At 43.6% G+C, this 13,303-nt stretch overlaps 1 protein-coding gene across 2 annotated transcripts; it reads right to left on the bottom strand.

Moving 5' to 3' along the window:
* Positions 1–6,946: 6,946 nt before the first annotated feature.
* LOC115150240 (zinc finger and SCAN domain-containing protein 31-like) lies at positions 6,947–12,713 on the bottom strand. Of its 2 annotated transcripts, none has more exons than XM_029693327.1 (2): positions 12,312–12,713; positions 6,947–8,316 (listed from the first exon to the last, which is right to left on the bottom strand). In XM_029693327.1, exons 1-2 carry the CDS (start codon positions 12,502–12,504, stop codon positions 6,992–6,994), a joined length of 1,518 nt encoding a protein of 505 aa, XP_029549187.1. In that variant the 5' UTR covers positions 12,505–12,713; the 3' UTR covers positions 6,947–6,991. The 2 variants fall into 2 exon arrangements, with proteins under 2 accessions (XP_029549187.1, XP_029549188.1); XM_029693328.1 differs by lacking the exon at positions 12,312–12,713 and adding an exon at positions 8,585–8,914.
* Between the last annotated feature and the right edge of the window lie 590 nt (positions 12,714–13,303).

The raw sequence follows: 13,303 nt of genomic DNA, 5'->3' as shown, positions 1-13,303 counted from the left end.
GGTAGAGATGGAATGTATTGTGTTATTTCTCATTGTCATTGACTAGTAAGCCATTACACACACAAGACCATACACAAAAAGCTCATGCTTTTTACTATACATAAGACTATAAACATCTCAAATTACAGTATAAACATACACACAAGACGGACAGTACAGGTGACCTTACCAGAGAGCTTGCCCACAAATGAAAATGCAAGCGTCGAAACCACAGAGAAATGCTGACGTCTTAATGACAAGGACACTGATTGTAGACACAAAACCACCCATATTGAGTGATGAAAAAACAAAGTAACAATTACTCAGGTTTCTTGAATAGTCAATGACATTTACTCACAGTAATATGGTCCGTAGACTGCCATACCACAACACAGTCCAAAACAAATTGAGAATACATTTTAAAAGTCATCTTCAAAAGAGAAGCATGTTGGTCAAAAGATTAAAAAGATCTTGCATTTTCTTATTTTAGTTTAAGCAAGCACGCAAACTTACAGTGGTGGAAGAAACAGATTTTTTAAAAGTCTTGTCCTGGGTCCTGAAAATGGATACAATACACAAAAAAGATCAACATTTTAACTTTTGAGAGATTGATTGAGACAGAAAGAAGATGCAAACCCATGGTTATTAACCAAAATCCCATTCCCAACCCAGGGGCCTCGCATGGTGAGAGGTACCTACCATGAAGGAGTAGTAGGCCCCTAGCTCCTGGCCCCTCAGTGTATGATGGGGTGGTAGCATTCAACTGAAGCCAGACAGGCAGTGTAAAACTGTCAGAGCCTGTCAGACTGGTATACAGGTCCTATACTGCTCCGACCTGTCAGACTGGTATACAGGTCCTATACTGCTCCGACCTGTCAGACTGGTATACAGGTCCTATACTGCTCTGACCTGTCAGACTGGTATACAGGTCTTATACTGCTCCGACCTGTCAGACTGGTATACAGGTCTTATACTGCTCCGACCTGTCAGACTGGTATACATCAGGTCCTATACGGCTCCGACCTGTCAGACTGGTATACAGGTCTTATACTGCTCCGACCTGTCCGACTGGTATACAGGTCCTATACTGCTCCGACCTGTCAGACCGGTATACAGGTCCTATACTGCGCCGACCTGTCAGACTGGTATACATCAGGTCCTATACTGCTCCGACCTGTCAGACTGGTATACATCAGGCCCTATACTGCTCCGACCTGTCAGACTGGTATACATCAGGTCCTATACTGCTCCCACCTGTCAGACTGGTATACATCAGGTCCTATACTGCTCCCACCTGTCAGACTGGTATACAGGTCCTATACTGCTCCGACCTGTCAGACTGGTATACATCAGGTCCTATACTGCTCCGACCTGTCAGACTGGTATACATCAGGCCCTATACTGCTCCGACCTGTCAGACTGGTATACAGGTCCTATACTTGACCTGTCAGACTGGTATACATCAGGTCCTATACTGCTCCAACATGAGGGGCAGTGGAAAATCCCAGGCATATCACTTTCGTATTCACTTACCATAAACACAAACAAAAATACACTACATGAACAAATGTATGTGGACACCTGCACAAACATCTCATTCCAAAATCATGGGCATTAATATGGAGTTGGTCCCTCCTTTGCTGCTATAACAGCCTCCACTCTTCTGGGAAGGCTTTCCACTAGATGTCGTAACATTGCTGTGGGGACTTGCTTCCATTCAGCCACAAGAGCATTACTGAGGTCAGGCACTGATGTTGGACGATTAGGTCTGGCTTGCAGTCGGCGTTCCAATTCACTCCAAATGTGTTCGATGGGGTTGAGATTACGGCTCTATGCAGGCCAGTCAACCTGTCAGGGGGCATTGTCATGCTGAAACAGTAAAGGACCTTCCCCAAACTGTTGCCACAAAGTTGGAAACACAGAATCGTCTAGAATGTCATTGTATGCTGTAGCGTTTAGATTTACCTTCACTGGAACTAAGGGGTCTAGCACGAACCATGAAAAACAGCCCCAGCCCATTATTCCTCCTCCACCAAACTTTACAGTTGGCACTATGCATTGGGGCAGGTAGTGTTCTCCTGGCATCCGCCAAACCCAGAGTCATCAGTCGGACTGCCAGATGGTGAAGCATGTCTCGAGAGAACGCGTTTCCACTGCTCCAGAGTCCAATGGCGGCAGGCTTTATACCACTCCAGCCGATGCTTGGCAATCTTAGGCTTGTGTGCGGCTGCTTGGCCATGGAAACCCATTTCATGAATCTTCCTAACGAACAGTTCTTGTGCGGATGTTGAGTCCAGAGGCAATTTGTTACTCGGTAGTGAGTGTTGCAACCGAGGACAGACAATTTTTACGCTCATCAGCACTCGGCGATCCCGTTCTGTGAGCTTGTGTGGCCTACCTCTTCACGGCTGAGCCGTTGTTGCTCCTAAATGTTTCCACTTCACAATAACAGCCCATACAGTTGACTGGGGCAGATCTAGCAGGGCAGAAATTTGACGAATTGACTTGTTGGAAAGGTGGCATCCTATGACGGTGCCACGTTGAAAATCACTGATCCTTTCAGCAAAGCCATTTTACTGCCAATGTTTGTCTATGGAGATTACATGGCTGTGTGCTCGATTTTATACACCTGTCAGCAACGGGTCTGGCTGAAATAGTCGAATCCACTAATTTCAAGGGGTGTCCACATACTTTTGTATACAGTGCATTCGTAACATATTCAGACTCCTTCCCTTTTTCCACATTTTGTTACGTTACAGCCTCATTCTAAAATTGATTGTTTTTTCTTATCAATCTACACACAATACCCAAAATGACAACGCAAAAACAGGTTTTTAGAAATGTTTGCAAATGTATAAAACTAAAATAAAACTTTTTTACATAAAAGTATTCAGACCTTTTGCTATGAGACTTGAAATTGAGCTCAGGTGCATCCTGTTTCCATTGATCACCCTGGAGATGTTTCTATAAATTGGAGTCCACCTGTGGTAAATTCAATTGGACATGATTAGGAAAGGCACACACCTGTCTATATAAGGTCCCACAGTTGACAGTGCATGTCAGAACAAATACCAAGCCATGAGGTCAAAGGAATTGTCCGTAGAGCTCTGAGACAGGAGTATCGAGGCACAGATCTGAGGAAGGGTAGCAAAAAATGTCTGCAGCATTGAAGGTCCCCAAGAACACAGTGGCCTCCATCATTCTTAAAAGGGAAGAAGTTTGGAACCACCAACACTCTTCAAGAGAGCTGGCCGCCCGGCCAAACAGCAATCAGGGGAGATGGGCCTTGGTCAGGGGGGTGGCCAGGAACCCAATGGTCACTCTGACAGAGCTCCAGAGTTCCTCTGTCGAGATGGGAGAACGTTCCAGAAGGACAACCATCTCTGCAGCACTCCACTAATCAGGCCTTTATGGTAGAGTGGCCAGACAGAAGCAGCTCCTCAGTAAAAGGCACGATAGCCCACTTGGAGGTTGCCAAAAGGCACTTAAAGGACTCTCAGACCATGAAAAACAAGATTCTCTGATCTGATGAAACCAAGATTGAACCCTTTGGCCTGAATGCCAAGCGTCCCGTCTGAAGGAAACCTGGAACCATCCCTACGATGAAGCATGGTGGTGGCAGCATCATGCTGTGAGGATGTTTTTCAGCGGCAGGGACTGGGAGACTATACAGGATCGAAGGAAATATGAACGGTGAAAAGTACAGAGAGATCCTTGACGAAAACCTGTTCCAGAGCGCTCAGGACCTCAGACTGGGGCAAAGGTTCACCTTCAACAGGACAACGACCCTAAGCACACAGCCAAGACAACGCAGGAGTGGCTTCGGGATAAGTCTCTGAATGTCCTTGAGTGGTCCAGCCAGAGCCCGGACTTGAACAATATCAAACATCTCTGGAGAAACCTGAAAATAGTTGTGCAGCGAATCTCCCCATCCAACCTGACAAAGCTTGAGAGGGTCTGCAGAGAAGAATGGGAGAAACTCCCCAAATACAGGTGCCAAGCTTGTAGCATCATACCCAAGAAGATTCAAGGCTGTAATCACTACCAAAGGTGCTTCAACAAAGTAGTGAGTAAAGGGTCTGAATATTTATGTAAATGTAATATTTCCTCGTTTTATTTTTTATAAATTTGCTACAATTTCTAAAAACCTGTTTTTGCTTCGTCATTATGGGGTATTGTGTGTAGATTGATGAGGGGGGGGAAATGTACACAATGCGGAAAAAGTCAAGGGGTCTAAATACTTTCCGAATGCACTGTATATCTTAATTTGACATACTGTTTTATGGCATGCCAGAGAGTATAAGATTGATATCATGACTATGATTCTGAGCGATGGGTCTCTGGAAAGGAAATTGTTTAATGGCAGCATGTGCACAAATGAGGTGGCAGAGATGGACTGTATTTAATCACTCTGCAATGTGGCTCTAGAATTCCTTTGACTGGAAACATCCCGTATGAGATCTCCTCCATTCACACGACATACAGACACTCACATACCCACCCCAGCTAATTTCTACCCCCCGCCCCCCCCTAACACAGACATGCACGCATCCCTGCACATAAATACACACTCTCTCCTCCCCCGTCAAAAACTAACAAACACATACCCAGACAGACACACAGACACATACAGTCATCCATCCACTTTCAGTGGAAGCAATGTGTGCTGAACTGTGAATTATGATAATAGATGAATAATGCACATTAATAAAGCATTATCCTAAGTGACAGAAAATGAGAGATGGGGAGGACAATAGTAGAGAGGGGCACACAGAGGGGGTGAGGAGCGATATAGGGAGAGAGAAAGAGAGATATAGGGAGGAAAGGGAGAGATGGGGAGAGGGAGATATATATAGGGAGAGAGAGAGGAGACAGAGGAAGAGATGTAAAGGAGAGATACATGAAGAGAGGAGATGGAGAGAAGAGGGAGAGATACAAAGAGAGGAGAGGGAGAGAAAGAGAGGAGAGGGAGAGATATGGAGCAATATAGGGAGCGAGAAATAAAGATAGAGGGAGAGATATAATGAGAGCTATAGGGAGAATGTATAGGGAAAGAGGAGAGGGGGAGAGAGATATATATATATATATATAGGGTCCACCACCCAAAGGACATCCAGCTGCCAAGCATTGGAGTCAACATCCAGCATCCCCGTGGAACACTTTCAACACCTTGTAGAATCCATGCCCCGACAAATGTTGGCTGTTCTGAGGGCAATATTAGGAAGGTGTTCTTAATGTTTCGTGCACATCTTCTTGGACATGTCATATAATTGAACATTTAAAGCCAAATTATGGTCATTCCGGAGTCTGCAGTGGCCGTACAGCATTTACTGCGATGCGGCCTCTGCAGAAGTCAGGGCATTCATACCTCTTGCACTTCGCAGAGCAGCACAGAGCTGTTGTGAAGGAAGCTGTCAAGGAAGTGAGTTTGTTTCTACAGAATGTACCGCCCCCACCTATCTTCAACCAATCATATAAATGCGTGCGGAGCTATACAGAGCCCTCTACATCGTTCCAAAATATGGACGATGCGGTACAGAACTTAATTTGGCCTCCGCAATTGCGTCCCACCCTCCGTACGGAAACTCTGGACCGCATAAATTGTCTTATAGGCAGGTCGCCTAGTGGTTAGAGTGTTAGGCCAGTAACCGAAAGGTTGCTAGATTGAATCCCCGAGCTGACAAGGTAAAAATCTGTCGTTCTGCCCCTGAACAAGGCAGTTAACCCACTGATCCTAGGCCATCATTGTAAATAAGAATTTGTTCTTAACTGACTTGCCTAGTTAAATAAAGGTAAAATAGGCTAAAATAGGCTATCTTTGTCCTGGATGTGTTGTTCCGTCTATTTTGTATGAATAAACTACAGTAATTATTTGAAAGACTTCAGAGTAGATTTTTATTACATCAAAAAATATCAACCTTTGATATGTAAATAACAGCAAGAATAACATTTGAGATGTAAATTTCAAAAAAATCTAAAAGGAATTGAACATCAAGGGACAACCTCAATTTCTCAATATTTTCACAACATGGATAGAAGGTTATGATAATGTGATATTGACAGAGGAGGTAGGCTATGACGGTAGGCAAAGATCCTTCAACTACTTATTGTACCCCTCCAAATCGGGGAGGGGACTGTGGATCGGTCTCCGTCCGTTAGTACGTTCGTCACATGCTTTGATTAAACTTGGGTGAATGATGTGTCTTGCCATAGAGCTCCGACATTTACAACATTACACTGATTGGCCAGATGTTGGAGGACCGTTTGACTAAAATTCATGAAATACGGTACATACACTACATCACCAAAAGTATATGGACACCTGCTCCTCAAACATCTCATTCCAAAATCATGGGCATCATGTGTCCGTCCTTCGCTGCTATAACAGCCTCCACTCTTCTGGGAAGGCTTTCCACTAGACGTTGGAACATTACTGAGGGGACTTGCTTCCGTTCAGCCACAGGAGCATTAGTGAGGTCGGGTACTGATGTTGGGCGATTAGGCCTGGCTCTCAGTCGGCATTCCAATTCATCCCAAAGGTGTTCGATGGGGTTGAGGTCAGGGCTCTGTGCAGGACAGTCAAGTTCTTCCACAACGATCTCGACAAACCATTTCTGTATTGACCTTGCTTTGTGCACGGGGCATTGTCATGCTGAAACAGGAAAGGCCTTCCCCAAACTGTTGCCACAAAGTTGGAAGCACAGAATCGTCTAGAATGTCATTGTATGCTGTACAGTTGAGGCCTTGCCTGAACCATGAAAAACAGCCCCAGACCATTATTCCTCCTTCACCAAACTTTATAGTTTGCATTAGGTATTGGGGCAGGTAGCGTTCTCCTGGCATCTGCCAAACCCAGATTTATCCGTTGGACTGCCAGATGGTGAAGCGTGATTCATCACTCCAGAGAACTCGTTTCCACTGCTCCAGAGTCCAATGGCTGTGAGCTTTACACCACTCCAGCCGACGCTTGACATTGCGCATGGTGATTAAACCTATGCTCTTAGGGGGGGGGTTATTTAAGTAGGGTTTCAGATGTTTTCGGGCTGGGACTCTGCTGTACTGAACTTAGGGGGAAGCTGGTTCCACCATTGGGGTGCCAGGACAGAGAAGAGCTTGGACTGGGCTGAGCGGGAGCTGCCCTCCTGTAGGGGTGGGAGGGCCAAGAGACCAGAGGTGGCAGAACGGAGTGCTTGGGTTGGGGTGTAGAGTTTGACCATAGCCTGAAGTTAGGGAGGGGCAGGTCCTCTTCCTGCTCCGTAGGCAAGCACCAGGGTCTCAAAGATGATGTGAGCTTCGACTGGAAGCCAGTGGAGTGTGCGGAGGAGTGGGGTGACATGGGAGAACTTGGGAAGGTTGAACACCAGGCGGGCTGCGGCGATCTGGATATGTTGCAGGGGTTTGATGGCACAAGCGGGGAAATATATGATCTCTCCCCTGTGTGAGTCATCATATGATCTTTCAGGCATATCTTCTGACTAAAGCACTTGCCACAATCACTGCACTTATATGGTTTCTCTCCAGTGTGTATCCTCATATGGCCTGCCAAGTTTCTCATTCGGCTGAAGCATTTGCCACAATCTTTGCACTGATATGGTTTCTCCCCAGTGTGAATTCTCATATGTTCCGTCAGGGTTCCCTTCTGACTGAAGCATTTGCCACATACATTACAGAAATATGGTTTCTCCCCAGTGTGAATTCTCTGATGTGCTTTTAAAATGCTACTTTTCAGAAAGCATTTCCTGCAGACAGGACACCTGTGTGGTCTCTCCCCTGAGTGAGCCGCCCTCAATGGAACTTTCAACTCACTGGCTTCCCTGGTCTTAATAGAGCTTTGTACTTTCTTTGTCGGTGTTCTCTTTGATTTAAGTGGCTGTAACCCTGACAGTACTCCTCCACAGTCCACCCCATTGTCACTTTCACTGTTCCCAATCTGAGCTGCAGAGCAGTCTGGGTATACTGCAGAGAGGGGTTGAGATTCACTTGTTGGTTCTGATGCACTGTAGCCCTCTCCATTAGGTTCTGTTTTGATGTCTTGTTCAGTTGTTTTGGTGGGAAGAGAGTCCCTCTCTCTGTTCTCCATAGTCTGGGTTTGGGGAAGATATAAGGGCTGAGGAGGGTCCTGATCATAGTCACTTTTTACACAGGGTAGAGTGAATATGAACTCTTTGATATCAGACTTCAGCCCTTCAAGCTGCTCTTCCTCCTGACTGGTCCCAAACTCCTCCTGTTCCTCTTTAATCTGAGTGGGCTCTGGGTCCTCCTGGCCCTGACAGGGGCTCCAGTCCTGCTGCTCAGGAGGAATGTCTTCAGGGACAGGGAGAGTGAGCTGCTGGGTGTCTGAAGAGAAGAATAGGGTATCAATTAGATGTAGTTTCCAGTTCTATGTGGCCTTGAGTCCAACTATTAGATTAATGACAGTAAGCTACAATTGGAATGTTACATTTCATCAGTTGTAAATAGTTCTAACATTACAGCTAAACAATTGAATGAATCAGGTGTTTAGTGGCAGTGGCCTGGCTAGCCCAGCTTCTCTAGACAAAGATTGTATCTCAGTCTAGCATTATAATACTAGCCCACAATGCACTGTGTGATTTTTTTTACCGACCTGTATCTGTTTGGCAACGCTTTTCCCACTTCGAAGGGTATACCCGTGGTCGGTGGACCATTCTGATAAAGAATGTGCTGTTTGCGTCACCGTGTGATGCCCAGGAAATAATTAAATCCAATTGTTAGATGCTACCACCCCCTCCAAATGAAAACCAAACATGGATGTCAATGTTTGCGAGCGCTCCATTCTACTTCCAGTCTGCGGCAGCATGGTGCCCATATTGCAAGGTAGATTGTTACACAAGATAGCGTGATTTAACCAAAGATGATGGTATCTACTAGCATTTTGCAAGTTTGCAAAAAAAGGTATTTCACTATACTTGTGCATGTCACATTAAAACTTGAAACAGACTTCCAGGCATTGCGCTAACGTTAGTTAGCATTGGCTGGCAAAACTACCTCCAACTTCCTTCATACTGGACACAAAGACATAAAAATGATATCCAAAAGTTAATCTGATTCTGGGGAAGTAGATAAATGGCATCATTGCCAAAATCTGAGCAAGAGAACAAGTACATTAGAGTGTCTAGTTTGAGAAACAGACGCCTCGCAAGTCCTCAACTGGCAGCTTCATTAAATAGTACCCACAAAACACCAGTCTCAAAGTCAACAATGAAGAGTCCGGGATGCTGGCCTTCTCGGCAGAGTTGCAAAGAAAAAGCCATATCTCAGACTGGCCAATAAAAAGAAAAGATTAAGATGGGCAAAAGAACACAGACACTGGACAGAGGAACTCTGCCTAGAAGGCCAGCATCCCGAAGTCGCCTCTTCACTGTTGACGTTGAGACTGGTGTTTTGCAGGTACTATTTAATGAAGCTGCCAGTTGAGAATTTGTGAGGCGTCCGTTTCTCAAACTAGACACTAATGTACTTGTCCTCTTGCTCAATTGTGCACCAAGGCTTCCCACTCCTCTATTCTGGTTAGAGCCAGTTTGTGCTGTTCTGTGAAGGGAGTAGCACACAGCGTTGTACGAGATCTTCAGTTTCTTGGCAATTTCTCGCATGGAATAGCCTTCATTTCTCAGAACAAGAATAGACGAGTTTCAGAAAAAAGTTGTTTGTTTCTGGCCATTTTGAGCCTGTGATCGAACCCACAAATGCTGATGCTCCAGATACCCAATTAGTCTAAAGAAGGACAGTTTTATTGCTTCTTTAAATCAAAACGACAGTTTTCAGCTGTGCTAATATAATTGCAAAAGGGTTTTCTAATGATCAATTTGCCTTTTAAAATGATAAACTTAGCTAACACAACGTGCCATTGGAACACAGGAGTGATGGTTGCTGATAATGGGCCTCTGTACGCCTATGTAGACAATCCATTAAATAATTAGCCGTTTCCAGCTACAAATATAATTTACAACATTAACAATGTCTACACTGTATTTCTGATCAATTTGATGTTATTTTAATGGACAATTGTTTTGCTTTTCTTTCAAAAACAAGGACATTTCTAAGTGACCCCAAACTTTTGAACGGTAGTGTATATTTCAGTTATGTGAGATACCCTGTAAGAGACTTCGTGCCTAAACTCATGAAGTGTGATAAAACTATTTGGACATGTGTCAAGTGTATGTAGACAGGAGGGGTATTGTATGCCAGTTGAGGCGAAATGCTGCAATTATGGTGTTGAGCAAACACCCGATTCATGAAGTGCCCTGTTAGAGTGAAGGAGACAGAGGTGACAAGAGTAAGGGCTGTCCAGCATGTCTCCTATCTGTCAGATATACTTGGATGTGTAGTGTCAGTGTTTGTTGCTGGCATGTCATGCCGAAGTTTGCTAATCTTGCCATTGAAAAAGTCACTAAAGTAGTTGGCAATCAGTGGGTTTTGATAAATGAGCCATCTGATTCAATGAACGACAGAGCAGAGTTTGTCTTTTTTCCAAAAATGTAATTTAAGGTCCTCCAAAGCTTTTAACTATCATTCTTTATATCATTTATTTTTGTTTCATAGTATAGTTATTTTTTATTAAATTTGCAGTATGCTTGCCAATCGATTGGGATGCCAGACATATTTGCCATTCCTTTTGCCTCTTCCCTCTCAACCATACAATTCCTCATCAATCCACGGGGATTTAACAGTTTTTACAGTCATTTTCTTAATGGGTGCATGCTTATTAGTAACTGGAATAAGCAATTGCATAAATGTGTCAAGTGCAGCGTCCAGTTGTGAGTGTGGCTGAATGTTTTTTGGGACTCAGAGATTTTACAACAGAGGCATTACAAAGAATACTGTCAACTAACGTTCCATCCTCACAGGGCCCTGCGCCTGTGTAGGGATGTGACTTGCTTGGATTATGACTGAAGGAGTGGCATGGGTTTTTGTATTAATTTTAGTAATGTATATGATGTTGGGTTTTTCCCCCTTTCCCACAATGGATTTTTTCCCCCTCGTTCACAGTAGGCGTTTGTTTGCGGACCACCATAATACCAAAAAAGAAGAAAGGCTGGTGAGTGTCACCGTGACATGCGGTACTTCGGGGTGGACCCACCTGTCTCAATCAATGAGAAGATTTGAAATAGACAAGGTGGCGGCGTACAGATGGAGCATTTCCTAATTCAAACGCAACACCTGCATCTGGACACTGACATTTTAGAAGATACGTTTGGCTGAATCGATAACGAAGATGGTATTACTAAGTTAAGGCTGGTCAAAAATTATCTGTGCTACACCAAACATAGCCCTTGATCATGACTCTCAGTTCCAATTACTTTTATGTGTAATTTAATGGACGAAGGCGTCTTCTATAGGGAGAAGTTTTATTAAGAGCCGCTTGCGGCATGGCTTTGGAAGCATAAGGACCTTATCTTTCATATCAGCAAGAAATAATTTTCAAAAAACAATGTTATATTGATACACACTTAGGGTTAGGGTACCCACACGGCCATACTACAGTGCTTGTTTACGAAAAACGGACATTAGAGAGTGGACTATCTGTGCTAATTAGCCATATGCATCTCTGAACATCATTGTGTGAACGGAAGACAGACGTTGATGTTTCTAGAACCGTACCGCGATTGAGAATCGATTCACGTTTAGTGTTTGGCTTCCAGAGCCAATTCACCTTTTAAACAGAAAATGTAAGGTCCTTGTACTAAGGAGCAACGTTGGGCTCCTTGGGTCCAATATTTGGCTACACCAAACTATACCTACCTCTTAAAAAATATTTGGTTAAATCACATTCTGTTGTATCAATCTGTAGCTAATTGTGAGGCTGACTTGGAAGCAGACAGGTGTGCACACAAAGCGAGAACACAACATGAAATCTATGTTTGGTTTTCATTTGGATGTGGGGGGGGGGGGGGGGGGGGAAATCTACAATTGTATTTAGGCCTAATTATTTATTGGGCACTGATCTGTGATGTAAACGAGGACTTCCTAATCAGAACCTCCTACCGATTACAGATATATTCCTGGACTTTGGAAAAGTTGTCAAACAGGCACGGGTTGGCAAACAACTCACAAGGTGGACCATCTTCAGGTCCAGCTAGAAACTGAGCTGTGGCGTGACTAGCTTCGTCCCGCAACTAGCCATTTAAAATGACCATTAACATTAACAATTTTGACTTTTACTTTGTATGTTACAGAAGGATATCTATAACAATAAAAGTCAAAAGTCACTATAAATGAATATTTAAATGGCTACTGTTGCGGGACAAAGCTATGGCCTGGCTAGGTGGTTCAATTAGATTGTTATAGCGGGGTCATAGCTACTCACTACTAACCTGCAATATGTAACTTTATGTCGGGTTTGAAAGCCAAATCCAGCAACCTTCGTAGACGTTGGATCTCCTCCTTCGAACGGGAGATTTCTTCCTGGTACTCTGCTATGGTATTTTCCACTGCCCCAAATATCTCAACAGCCGCTGCTGTTAACCGCTCGTTTAGAAAAACCCGCAAAAGCTGAATTTTCGACATTTTGAAGGAAATCTAAGTGCTATTTGTTTTACTATGAAGAGATGTGTTTTGCTGCTAACAAGGTGTCTAATGGTAGCAAGCATTATCGGCGTCTGGTCAGCGAAATAAATAAAAAAGTACTTCCGCGTCAGGGAATTTCAACAAACTTCAAAATAAAGGTCCCCACGTAATAGTAGAAAATAGTAACCTGTATTTATTCATGATGTATGGAACATAATTGTCAAAATATTAACAATTGCTCATATTTGTTAATATTTAAGTATTCAATGTCCATTCAATTTGGGTTTTAAAACATGTTCAAATAAATGCCCCCAATTCAAATCACTGTATATGCATTCAGCTCATAATGGCTTATAGAGAAAAAACGATTATTTTTGTAAAAGTGGGGTGGGGAGTATTCAGTAGGGTTTGTAGAATCTAAATATAGTGTCATTCCATGGGGCTCTGAAAAAATACAGAACATTGCTGGCCTTTTACTGTGGTCAAACAGCTTAAAATTGGATGCCTTGATACTATATGGTTCAAATTTAGCAGTGTACAGGAAAAACCAATCAATTGTGTGTCCATTAAACCAGGGTCCAGTCTACTCCCTAGAGTCCCTAAAATACAAAACAGGTGAGTTTGAACAAAAAGCTATGTAATAGGAAGCTTTATATTGACATTTGAACAGAGAGTCATATCAGCACCATGGACAGCTATCGTTTTAGAACGTTATGTTGTCAGCCTATTTTCAAAATACTGTATGTGGCAAATATGTGGCCCAAAGCATGTCAATCCATCATTGGTAATAGGTCAGCAT

This window comes from Salmo trutta, chromosome 16 (assembly GCF_901001165.1).
Source record: "Salmo trutta chromosome 16, fSalTru1.1, whole genome shotgun sequence".
Lineage (NCBI taxonomy): Eukaryota > Metazoa > Chordata > Actinopteri > Salmoniformes > Salmonidae > Salmo > Salmo trutta.
This window is presented reverse-complemented; position numbering and strand designations above follow the sequence as displayed.

Coding starts and splice junctions, on each gene's coding strand:
- LOC115150240 (XM_029693327.1), bottom strand. CDS start 12,504: ATGTCGAAAATTCAGCTTTTGCGGGTTTTTCTAAACGAGCGGTTAACA. Junction 8,317..12,311: donor CATAAAGTTACATATTGCAG/GTTAGTAGTGAG, acceptor TCTTCTCTTCAG/ACACCCAGCAGCTCACTCTC.